General features: G+C 36.1%; 1 protein-coding gene across 13 annotated transcripts in view; it reads left to right on the forward strand.

Annotated features, from left to right (window-relative positions):
- Positions 1 to 13,267, forward strand: part of ARFGEF1 (ARF guanine nucleotide exchange factor 1) — a 149,038-nt gene that overhangs the window by 108,430 nt on the left and 27,341 nt on the right. For 9 of the 13 annotated variants that reach the window (XR_011233154.1, XM_069465538.1, XM_069465534.1 and 6 more), the window contains 5 exons: positions 2,238 to 2,367; positions 3,349 to 3,484; positions 3,567 to 3,705; positions 5,616 to 5,688; positions 11,862 to 11,994. Coding sequence is in view for 12 of the 13 variants with exons in the window: in XM_069465538.1 (XP_069321639.1) it covers positions 2,238 to 2,367; positions 3,349 to 3,484; positions 3,567 to 3,705; positions 5,616 to 5,688; positions 11,862 to 11,994 (611 nt within the window). In the remaining variant the exon portion in view is untranslated. The remainder of the gene's footprint in view (positions 1 to 2,237; positions 2,368 to 3,348; positions 3,485 to 3,566; positions 3,706 to 5,615; positions 5,689 to 11,861; positions 11,995 to 13,267) is intronic. The other 4 variants (XM_069465540.1, XM_069465536.1, XM_069465539.1 and 1 more) reach the window with 1 other exon arrangement.

The following is a 13,267-nucleotide window of genomic DNA, read 5'->3' on the forward strand; positions in this document are numbered from 1 at the left end:
TAAAAGAAAAGTTTAAAAAATGGCATACCTGTATAAGGCACTTACCATGAATGGAACTTGCAGGATTGGAAGTTTCTCTGGGTAAGTCAGTGATTGAGTGATGAGTGAATATGAAAGCCTAGGACATTGCTGTACACTATAAACTCTGTAATCTTTACCTTCACTAATTTATTTTTAGACAATGTTTCTTTCTTCAATAATAAATTAACCTTAGCTTGCTATAACTTTTTTACTTTATAAACTTTTTAGTTTTTTAAAACTTTTTGACATAAGTATAATAACAGCTTAAAACACAAGCACGTTATACAGTGGTACAAAAACATTTTCTTTATATCCTTATTCTATAAGCCTTTCTCTATTTTTAGGTTTTTTTATTTAACTTTTTAGACTTTTTTGTTAAAAACTGAGACACAGGCACATACGTTAGCCTAGGGCTACATAAGGTCTGGATAATCAATATCACTGTCTTCTGTCTCCACATCTTGTCCCACTGGAAGGTCTTCGAGGCAATAACACTTGTATAACTGTCATCTCCTATGATTAACAGTGCTGCTTCTGCATACCTCACGTAGGGCCTGCCTGAGGTTAACTTTTTAAAATTTATACATACAAGGAGTACACTCTAAAGTAATGTGAAAAGCATAACATAATAAATACATGTAGTCATTTATTATCATTATATGACTGGCAGTGTCGTAGGTTTGTTTACACCAGCATCACCACAAACATGTGAGTAATATGTTGCACTACGACCTTATGAAGGCTATGATATCATGAGACGATAGAAATTTTCAGCTCCATTATAATCTTATGGGACCACCATTGTGTATGTAGTCCACCATTACTGAAATGTCCTTATGTGGCACATGACTCTTCTTTTTCTCTACTTAAGCATTGCTTTTAAAAAGGACATCTTCAACAGTAAAAGTCCTTGAACGCTGTTGATCTCTGTGTATTTGCTTTGGGCCCTGAAAAACACAGGATTGCCCATATCCTCTTACCCCCAGCCATGACAGGTTGCATCCAGTTACTTGCAGTGGGAGGGAATAGGTGTGGAGCTCCGGCAGATGGGGGAAGAGGGAGTCTTTTTCCATTATAAAGGCGAAACCTGTGAGTTTGGCATCCAGTGGTGGAAGTCTGACAGGGGTCTCCTATGGAAGATTGTTTCCTCAGGGCTTTCTTCATCACTGCTCTTATACATTAGATATCTTTGGGATCAGATAGACCATTGTGAACTTGCTGTAGGACTGAACCACCATAATGTTATTTTACACGCTCATTTAACAGACACTTGTTGAGAACCTTCTGTCAGAATCTATGTACTGGGCATGTACTAGACCTAGTAGCATAGCAGCAAATGAGCTGAACTGTGTACCAGTCCTTATAAAACCTTTCAAAGAAAATTTTGTTCTGTCTTAATGTTAGACTTTTGGAAATATAAACCACTTCTAAATTGAAGGATACCTGTATTTTGTGAGAAAAAAGCAACATATAAAGAAAAGATCAAACGTTAATGGTTGCATAAAGGTATTATTTCAAGAACTATAATAAGGAATCAGGAAGGTAATTTAGAATTTCAGTTATAGCACTTATTCAGAAGTTAGTCAGTGTGATACTCGGCAGTTTACTTGTTCAACAAATTCTTACTGCTTGCCTCATAGGTGGTGAGCACTGCTCTGGGATATAGCAGGAAACAGAACAGACACAGACCCCTGCCCTCGTGGAGCTTTATATCTCAGTAGATTCATTTTATAATTCCTTTTGTTTGGGGACAGTGTATAAACATGGTTTATAGCATTAGCTAAAAATTTCCATAACTTCTCTCAAAAAAGATTTTTCAAAATCTAATCTTTGTTCTTAGACTGCTATAGATGTACTTTCTTCCTTAGCTATAGTGTGACAAAATTAATATTCACTCAAATGATGTTTTTCAATCTGAAATTTCATTTACAATTTTTAAATGCTGGAATGGTAAGGTGGGAGTAGGAGGAAAGTAAAATAAAGAAAAAAATTTAAGGCCAGGGACTTTGGAGGTTCTTTTTTTTTTTCTTCCCTGAATGATGTATCCTAAAGAAACCTGTTGTCTTAGAACATAAATGTCTTAACACCCAGTGTCATGTATTAAAGATGAGTTCTAAGCTTTCTGGTTTTAGATGTTTTGTGTACTATAAAATCTGTTTTAGGAAGGAGATGCCTTTGTATATTATAGCTTTCCTAATTATATTTTGTCATTTTAGGGGTTTAACAGTAATGTTTGAAATAATGAAAACATATGGCCACACTTACGAAAAACACTGGTGGCAGGATTTATTTAGAATTGTTTTCAGAATCTTTGACAATATGAAATTGCCAGAACAACAGACTGAGGTAAGAGAACACAAAATTTTCATTTAACCTAGTCAAGTTAAAAGGTTCTTAGTGTCTTCCCCAATACATTTTAGTGTTTCAAATTAAGCACATTGAACAAAAAGGAATTCCTAGAAAATTTTTCTTTAAGGCATGAGAATATAATAGCATGTCTTCATAAATAAGAACATTATTTGGGTATAGAACTAAGTTAATGAATTGATTTTTTTTGTTTTCAGTGTTTTTGTTGAACTTTCAGTTTCTTTTCCTCGTTTTGATTATGTCACAGCTATAAAACACTAGCAACTTTCTTTAGTATCACATAGTGGGGTTTTTTTTTATTTTGCCTTGAGTAAAGAATACAAAGCAAAATTTGAGTTTTATTTTATTCATTTCAGTGTGTTTAACTACAAACCAGTTATAGTATGCATTTCAGGAAGTGTGGAGAGAGTGCTTCAAATTTTCCCATTTTGTTCCATGTAGCAATATTAAATGCAGACTTCTACGTTTATCCTTTATATGCTTAAAAGAAATAAAAAAATTATTGTTTTATATAGCCCTTCTTACCTTTTATAGTGTTTTCAAATAACCATATTTCAAGAAAGTCAGTTTTATTTTAAACCTGTGCTAACTCCACTTAGATAAATTCTTATCTCTTTCTTTTTATTTCCCTGTCATCATCTGTCACATTCTAGAGCAAGGCCAGCTGTTCATGCATATTGAAAAATCATACTATCAAGATGATTCAGTGATAATTTTTTTAAATAATCAAAAAAATAGTGCAGAAAATAGTTAAATTATGTTGTACATAGGTGGTTATGGAATAATGAAGAAAAATAAACATCAGATTTTAAGTTGAGGTGAATATAATATTCTAGAGGGAATTAAGTGGTCTGAAAGGAACACTGACAGCCTTACATTTTAAGTAAGCAGACATATTTCTTTTTTAATTCTAGTAGTTGATGAATAGTATGACCTTCATTTAATGACTTTTTTCCCCAGAAAGCTGAATGGATGACAACAACTTGCAATCATGCACTGTATGCAATCTGTGATGTATTCACCCAATATTTAGAAGTACTCAGTGATGTACTTTTGGATGATATTTTTGCCCAGCTCTACTGGTGTGTGCAGCAAGGTAGGTCTGTACTACATATGTGACACAAAGTGTTAAATGTGACCCTTGTAATATATAAATGAATTGCTCTTTTGTTTCCTAGACAATGAGCAGTTAGCACGATCTGGTACAAACTGCTTAGAGAACGTTGTTATTCTGAATGGTGAAAAATTTACCCTAGAAATCTGGGATAAAACTTGTAACTGCACACTGGATATCTTCAAAACCACAATCCCACATGCGTAAGAAGATTTTAAACATCTTTACATTTATATTTGTATATTGAATGAGTTTGATAATGACAAGTGTTTAAAGTCTGATATAACTGGTGATTTCTCATAACAGAAATCCTTTAGGTATGTCTCAGTGTTAAATGGATTCAGATTTATTACAGCTCAAATGCCTATAAACGTTAACAAATACATGAATTAAGTTCTTTGTAAACCAAAACCACCTTCAGTCTGATTATCCAAAATTTGGGCCACAATGAAGTGATTCCACTGACTTTTATAAGATTTTATTTATCCAGATCAAACCAAGCAGTGGTTTTGAATTGGGAAAAAAAAAAACTTTACATGTTACATTTACTGTAGATGTAATAATCTCAGGAAAAGCTATTTACGGTTATTATATTTTACAATTAATTGTCAACTGTCTCTAAGGGATGAGTTTGGAATTGAATTATAGTGAGGTAATTTTTATTGATGGGGAAACTAAGACATAGTCTAGCTAAATGACTCTGATAGCACCTGGATTATTTGTAGAATAGACTGAAACTTACCTTCCAGCTCAACCCTGGGGGCTCTCTGATCTGCACATAGTTTTACCTTAGATCTACAATTTTTAAGTCTACAGGTAGACTCTTCCTTAAAACTTCTTAATAACAAGGCAGTGGGCTTGCACTGGCACAAAACTGTATAGGAAAATTGACAGTCCAGATTTTTAAGCTTCATAGACGTTTTCGTGACGTGAATTAAATATGTTTAACTCTTACAATGTCTTTGTAAATATCCTGATAAATAGTAAATAGGAAGTCAAACAAGAGAAACACACCCGTAGAAAAGCAGACTATTATCATATAAATATATTAATTATATATTAAATATATGCATATTAATATATTAAATTGTTATTTATAAATTTTCTTTAATTTTATAAATACTAAATTTATAAACATAAATATATGAAATAATTGAATATATTAATAATATCAATATAAAATATTACTAAGACACTAAAAAGCCACACATTAATCTCTTTGGTCTATTTCCAACTATTATATAACTTCTTTTATTTTTTGGTATACTTTTTTGTTGGAGCAATGTGAGTTACTGACAAATGATCCATGTCTGTCAGAGTTTGTCTGTGACCCTATGTCAAAGACAGCATGAATTCTTGCCTAGCTGTTTTCCTTGTGAAATCTTTATAAAAACCAAGTTGGCTGTACATTCTTTTTTATAAGAACTGTTTCTGTTTTAATATTTTGAATTATACACTCAGGATAATATGTATGACTGTAAAGATCATCTAATAAGCATCCTTTAACAGAAGATATCTGTACCAGAACATTTTCCATATTGAACTGAAATTATCTGTTCGCCATCTGTCCGTCTCATTCCCCAGAAGTTCCTGCTTCTCAGAAGCAAGAGCTTACTAACGATTTTTTATCCCAGGCACCTAATTCAAAGTTGACAAGTTCTTTTTTGGACCAAATTTCGCTTTATTTATTTTTATATATTCTTTAAAAATAGAATCTAAGGAGTTATATGAATTTTTATCTTTTAGTTTTAATTTTATGAATTTCTTGAAAAACCTCAAAGTTTTAAAAATTCTCTTTGGAAAATACTTGATGACATTAAAACTTACAAAAAGTAGGTTTAAAGTTTTAAAAACTTTTTCAGAAAGCGGTTTTTTGTAAAACTGATAACCAGATTACCCTTTTAATTATATTAAATGCTACTTAATTACTCCCTGTAAGTATATATTTTAAACTTTTTACTAGTTATTTTTCAGGAAATTGCCCTTAGCAGTTGTCAAAGGTGGAATATGTTATTTGGTATATCCTTGTGACTTTCTTGTGCCCATTTCAAGATATGCTGCCTATGGCATGTGGCACACCCCCAGTGATTGGTGTGTTTTTGGTATCTTAAAGGCTCTTGACCTGGCGTCCTACTTCTGGAGAAACTGCCCACCCACCTCCATCTCCTGTGAGTGAAAAACCATTGGTAAGTTTTAATAAATAAAGCATATTTTAAATTAATTATTTGTGATAGGTTATTTTACTATGGGTCAAATTCTTATGTGAGTCTCTTAGTCCATCCTGCTGCCATAACAAAACACCTGACACTGAGTAGTTTATAAATAACAGCAATTTCTTTTCTCACTGTTTTGGAGGCTTAGAAGTCCAAGATCAAGGCCCCAACAGTTTTAGTGTCTGGCGAGCGCTGCTCTCTGCTTTCAAGATGACACCTTGTTGCTACATCTTCAGGTGGCAGAAAGCGGAAGGATGAAAAAGGGACCAGCTAGTTCCCTCCAGCCCTTTTTTAAGGCACTTATCCTAACCGTGAGGGCAGAGTTCTCATGATCTAGTCACTTCCTAAAAACCGTACCTATTGATACTGTTGCATTGGGGATTAAGTTCAAACATGAATTTTAGAGGACACATTATAAATATTCAAACCATAGCAGTAAGTTCAACTCTCTTAAGATAAATTTGCTGTCCAGAATTCTCAGGTTATATTTTTTAATATAGGACATAGAGCAAATGATTTTTCAAAGGCTGTAAGAGGAAGGTACCAGATTATATAGGGATTTCCATGCCAAGCTGAAGGTATTGGATCTTATTTTAAACTTTTTATTTTGATATAATTTCACCTTATAGAAAAGTTGCAAAAACAGTACAAAGAATTCTTATGTACCCTTCACCCAGTATATTGGTTTCCTTGGTCTACCGTAACAAATTTTCACAAATTTCGTGGCTTAAAACAATAGAAATTCATTATCTCACAGTTCTAAATACCAGAGGTCCAAAATCAAAGGGTTAGCAGGGCCACATTCCCTCCAAAGGATCTAAGGGAAAATCCTTCCTTCTTCTAGCTTCTGGTGGCTGTTGGCAAACTTCGACATTCCTAGACTTGTTCATACTTCACTCCAGTCTCCCCCTTCATCTAAACATGGCCTTCCTCACGGTGCATTTGTGTATCAAATCTCCCTCCTCCTTTTTTTATTTTATGAGGACATTACTCATGGGATTTAGGGCTCACTCTAAATCCGGGATGATCTCATCTCAAGATTCTTTTTTTTTTTTTTTGAGACAGAGTCTCGCTTTGTTGCCTGGGCTAGAGTGCGTGCCGTAGTGTCAGCCTAGCTCACAGCAACCTCAAACTCCTCAGCTTAAGCGATCCTACTGCCTCAGCCTCCCGAGTAGCTGGGACTACAGGCATGCGCCACCGTGCCCAGCTTATTTTTTTCTATATATATTTTTTTTAGTTGGCCAGACAATTTCTTTCTATTTTTAGTAGAGACAGGGTCTCACTCTTGCTCAAGCTGGTCTCGAACTCCTGACCTCAAGTGATCCACCCGCCTTGGCCTCCCAGAGTGCTAGGATTACAGGCATGAGCCACGTGCCCAGCCTAAGATTCTTAATAATACATCCGTAAAGACCCTATTTCCAAGTAAGGTAATATTCGCAGGTACCAGGGGTTAGGACTTGAACATATCCTTTGGGACCTATTATTCAACCCACTACAGTCTACCCTCTGGCATCTAAAAGTTCATGTCCATTCGGTGGGCAAAAGACATTCACCTGCTTCTGAGATCCCCAGAAGTCTCAGCTCATTACAGCATCAACACTAAGTCTAAAAGCCCCTCTAAATATATCATATTTTACAACAAGTCTCAAATCCATCGTGTAGATTTAGAATGAATGCACATTCTGGGTATGATCTATTCTGAGACAAAATTCATCTTCATCTGTGGACCAGTGATCCTAGAAAACAAATTCCATTAAGTTTTGAGACCTAAAAATAACACTCTGTGGCTTGATGTTGCACCCTCTGGGCCTGAGGCTTCTTCCTTTGGGCCGGCAGATCTGTGCTCTGAATTATTCCTCCTTTTTCTTAAAGGTTAGCACCTTTTGTAGCCAAGTAACTCTGTCAGCCCATTTTCTGCCTGTAGAATCCTGGAAGTCTGACAGTCTTTCTTCATTTTATTCCATTTCTGTCCTTTTCAGTCCAGGCTGGCTGTATTTCTGCTGGTATATCATTCTCAGAATCCTTATGGGTCTCCTGTGTGTGTTAAGAAGGTTATCCACAGATCATTCCTGGATAACCCTACTCTGTTCCTGGCTTCTGCAGAGATTGTTGATTAGATCATTAGTCATGTACCTAATCTCTTCTGCAAAAAGTTGTCCAGCCATAGCCTTGGCCTTCTCTCCAGATGTGCTTTCCTAACAGTGAATTTCTTAATTTTAGCATCCTTTTCAATCTGCATAGGCTGAGACCCTCCCAAATCATCAAGTGGTAGTAGTTCCTTTCCAGTGATTCTTTCCTCAACTTATCTCTTTTTTCTGATGTTTTGCTGTAAGCAGCAAGGAGAAACCAGGCCACACCTTTAACACTTTGCTTGGAAATCTCAGCTGACTAAGTTCATCACTTACAAATTTTGCTGACTACCCAGTAGTGAAACACAATTCAGCCAAGTTTTCTGCCACTTTATAACAAGAATCACCTTTTCTTCAGTATCTAATAACATGTTCCCAATTTCCTTCTGAGACCTCACCAGAAGCACCTTTTAACCTTCATATTTGTACCAATAATCTATTCATGACCATATATTCTCTCTCAGACATTTCATTTCCTTCTGACCCCTCACCAGAATCACATTTAATGTCCATATTTCTGTCATCAGTCTCCTCAAGGCAATCCTAGGCGTTTCTATTAGATGCCTCAAAACTCTTCCATTACCTAATTCCAAAGCCACTTCCACATTTTTAGCTGTTTGTTATAACAGCATCCCACTTTATGGTATCAAAAATATTTCAATCAGGGCCAGAGAAACAGAATCAATACGAGATATAGAAAGAGAGATCTCAAGAAATTGGCTTATTTGATTGTGGGGCTGGTAAGTTTTAAATTTTAGGGCAGGCTGGAAACTCTTGGGCAGGAACTGATGCTGCAGTCCACGGGCAGAATTTCTTCTTCCTCACAAAAACCTCAGTTGTGCTCTTATGGCCTTCAACTCATTGCTTGAGGTCCACCCAGATTATTGAGGATAATCTACTTAAAGTCAACTGACTATAGATGTTAACCACATCTACAACATGCCTTCACAGCAACATGACTTAGTGTTTAATTGAATTAATTGTCTGTCCTTTGACTTAAGTATTTCGTGTAACTATATAGGTCATTGGAAGTGTGTCCTAGCCAAGCTAACAAATAAAACTAATTATGACACCAGATGTCTCCAAATGTTATCATTTTACTGCATTTGCTTTATCATTCCCTTCTTTCCTCCTCCTTTTTTCTCTCACTCCCTTACATCCATCCTTACCCTCTCCCTCATTTTCTGAATTCTTTGAAAGTAACTTGCAAATACAATACCCATTTATCCCTAGATTTTTTTTTAGTGTGTGTTTCCTTTAAGGAATCAAAGGACATTTTCAAAACCACAGTATAATTAATAATCAAGACATTGTCATTAAATCAATACTATTATTTAATCTATAGGCCTTATTCACATTTCTACTGTTCTCCCACTAATACCCTTGAATATTAAACCCAGGAGGCCCTAAGCAGCAAACTAATGCCCTTTTTCCAGATTTGTCCTCACAGCTTTTAAATTGCTTAACTAATTGTCAATGGTTAAAACTTAGATTTCATGGAAAAACATCATTCTGAATTGTCTTGAGAACTGTGACATCTGGCATACTGAGGCCGTATTGCTCCATGACTCTGATCTGCCGAAGTTGTCCTTTCAGTGCATACCCCACACTGCTTCTTAGCACGTCTGTTGCAAGCCCAGAATGAGCTTGCACTCGTGTTTGGCTTTGTTCCCTCTTCTGTATGCATAGAATTTGTGGAGGGGGTTTGACGTCAGCCCACATCAAATCCTGGCTCTGCACTGGCTACCTCTGTGGCCTTCAGCAAGTCACTTGCCCTCATATATAAAGTAAGGCTGAGGATTAGATCAGGACATGCAGGTAAAGCCAGTGCTATGCCTGTGCCTGCTCCTGGATTCAGTGTTGTGGTGCCGAGTGCCCCTGAGACCAGCTCACAGACTCCTCCTCACGGACTGGCATCTCCGAGGGCTGGAGCACTGGGTCTTGGCTTCTGGTCTCTTAATAGCCGCCTTCTGTTGCTGCTGCTACTGCTGCTGGCTGCACTTCTAATATCTACCATTTCTTCTTTCACCCTGCTTTCTTTGTCTTTCTCTTCTCCTCTGTACTACTTAGATTTTGCCAGTAAATTGTGGCAAATCTTTTTACTGCCATTCTCAGCCGAATTATTTCCTGCTGTGCTCTCAAGCACTACTTTTTTAAAATTAGAAATAGAAAAATACCCTATCACTGTAAAAAACAAAAAATATTTATTTTTGAACAGTATGGAAGAATATGGGATAAAAATTATAAGTCTCTTTTTATACTACCACCTACCCCAAACCGAGTTCCAGTAGTTAATACTGTGATTATCTCCTTCCATCTGTTTTCTGTGCATTTACATATATAATATTAATATTTTGGGGGACTTTTTATGTTTGTAATATTTAGGAGATGTTGCCATATCAGTACATCAAGATTTCTTTTTATAGGTACTCCTTTTCCACTAAAGTGCCCTTTTTGAAGGGGAAGTGTGAGCATACCAGTTCTGGTGCAGAGCTGTGAGAAAGCAAAGAACTTGACCTTCAGAAATTCCTCTAATACAGAGGAAAATTTTTAAACCCCTGATTTTATGACCTAGTTTTTGTGCATGTTTACTGTTTGGAGGAGAACTTTTTAGAAATCATCAGAGTGTTCAAAAGGGCCAGTGACCAAAAAAATTTAAAAACCAGTGCTTTCGTTTCTCTTCAGTAAGACAATACATTTTTAACTCTAAAAACTGATTAATTTCTTTTTAAAGATATGCTTATTAAAATACCTAAGTTTACATTTCCTGTTTATAGTTTTTTAAACAATAAACATTCCCTTAAATTATAATTTTCTAAGTGTTTCTATAAGCGTTCTTACATGTAAATTTTATTTAAAATGTATTTTATGACAACAAAATGTCTTACTATAAAAAGAAAAGAAGAAAAAAAAGTATTTTAGGCTGGCCATCATGTTCAAATATAGATACTATTGGATCCATACAGTTTTTACTCAGCACCTCTTATGTGTTAAATATTTGCAAAGATAGGTAAGAACCATCATAATAATATTGATATGGCTTTAGATTTGTGTAGTGTTTTACTGTTTAAAATGTTTTCACATTTGGTCTTTCCAGCAGTTTTGTGGACCTGGTTTGGTACATGTTACCCCTGTTTATTAAGCAGAACAGGAAATGAAAGATCATAAACTATGATATTTTAAGTCCCAGTTAAAATATAATATAAAAACACAGGCCCATCTTCCTTTCACAAACCCAAACAAGGTTGCTGTAGACTGGGACCGTTATCTTAGAATAACAGGAGCTATGCACTCCTCCTAAAACCAGGTTCTCTCTTCTCTGAATGGGCTGTACTGTTATAACAAAATAAAGCTAGACTAGTAATAGTGTCAGCTGCCATTCATTGCCTGGCTCTGTGCTAATGTTCTGCATTTATTCTCTCTAGTTCTTAAGAACCTGCAAGGAAAATGTCATCTATATTTTCAGATCAGAAATCCTCAGCTCAGAAAGAGTAATCATTTTTCCAAGGTTACATTATTAATAACACTGGAGCAGAATTCTTGTGGAGGTCTTTTGGATTTCAGTGTCGAGTTTCTGTTCCTGACACCCCACTTCTAGGCAGTGACCTTCCCACTGATCTTTCTTGTTCTTCCTTAAACTTATCCCTACAAAGCTTCCCTGGGCTCACCCCTCCTCTCTGCCAAACGTTCGTTCTGTTTAGATTTCATGAACACTTACGGGCATTGCTGACTAGTTTTTCCATGCACTGAAGCTTAGCATTTTTATCTGTTGCCATTGGATGGTGTCAGGCCTGAGCCCAGTGAGGGTCAGAAAGGAAGCTTTTCTCTGAAAGACTATCAGCTTTTATCTAGGTACAGATAATTTTACGTACTTTTCTCATTGTGTGTGTAACTGCAATGTGTAGAATGCAATTTTATAGGGACATAATATAAATTTTTTTAAATGGTGTAATAGAAAATATTTTCATCCATAAGCTTTATTCACCAGACTTAATAATTAATTTTTTATTTTATTAGGATACAATATCACAGAAATCTGTAGATATTCATGATTCTATTCAACCAAGATCTGCAGATAATAGACAGCAAGCACCACTGGTTTCTGTCTCTACTGTGAATGAAGAAGTCAGCAAAACTAAATCTACAGCGAGTGAGTTATTTCTCTAAATAAAAATATGTGTTTTATGTAGGAAAGGGAAGACATTTTCAGTTTTGCTTTTATTATTAACAAACATATACTCTAATTGTGTAATCACTTTTTTAACTATGTTTACCCCAACTCGGACATCCCCTGATAGCTGCTGTCTTGTGGAAGGTCAAGAACTCGATGATACCTGCAATATCAGCTGTTTCCACAGTGCATTCAGCTAATGTTTGTGTCAAGCACCTGAATCTTCCCTCTCCATCCCCTTCTGCAGCCCCATATTCTTTCTGCAAAAATGGGGCCTAACGTGCCTTTCTCCACCCATCTGCCAGGGGAACTGGTGAGGGACCACTGCTTTCTAAGCAGGAGCACCCTGCCTTTTAAGGAGCACGAGTTCTCTCATGGACCCTGTGCTCATTTCCCCCACTGCTGCCCACAGCTCCACGCGGGCATCCACAGGCCACCACTATACTTCCCCTCACTTCTCACAAACAACGGGAGCACCTCACTTAAATAAAAAACCAAGTTGCTTCAGTTTTGTTTGCTGAAGTAAAATTATAGCCCCTAGGAAAGACTACTGCCTCCTTAAAGGGGGACAGCTTTGAGCGCTTTTTAAAAAAATGGAGGTGAAATTTATGTAACAAAAGTAACCATGTTCAAGTGAACAATTCAGTGGCATTTAGTACATTCACGGTGTTGTACAACCACCACCTCTATCTAGATCCAAATAGTTTCATCACTCCTAAAGGAAACACCATAACCATTATGCAGCCACTCCCTCTTCTCTCTTTCCCCAGCCCCCGGCAACCACCTTCTGCTTTCTGTGCTTATGAATTGGCTATTCTGGACATTTTGTATAAATGGAATCATACAAAATGTGACCTTTTCTGTCTAGCTTTTTCATTTAGCATAATGTTTTCAAGATTCTAATTGTAGCATGAATCAGTAATTCATTTTTTTACTCAGTAACAGTCCATTGTATGTATGTACCATTTTGTTTTTCCATTCATCTGCTGATGGACATTTGGGTTTGTTCTACCTTTGGTTATTGTGAATAGTGCTACTGTGAACATCTGTGCACAAGTATCATTTGAGTACCTGTGTTCAGTTCTTTTGCATATATACCTAGGAGTGGAATTGCTGGGTTACAAGGTAATTCTATGTTTAACTTTTTGAAGAACCACCAAATTATTTGCTACAGCCAGGAGCTGCACCATTTTACATTTCTACCAGCAGTTCCAATTTTTCCACATCTTTGCCAAGACCTTTTTTTTCTTTT

The sequence above is a fragment of the Eulemur rufifrons genome, chromosome 3, assembly GCF_041146395.1.
Source record: "Eulemur rufifrons isolate Redbay chromosome 3, OSU_ERuf_1, whole genome shotgun sequence".
Lineage (NCBI taxonomy): Eukaryota > Metazoa > Chordata > Mammalia > Primates > Lemuridae > Eulemur > Eulemur rufifrons.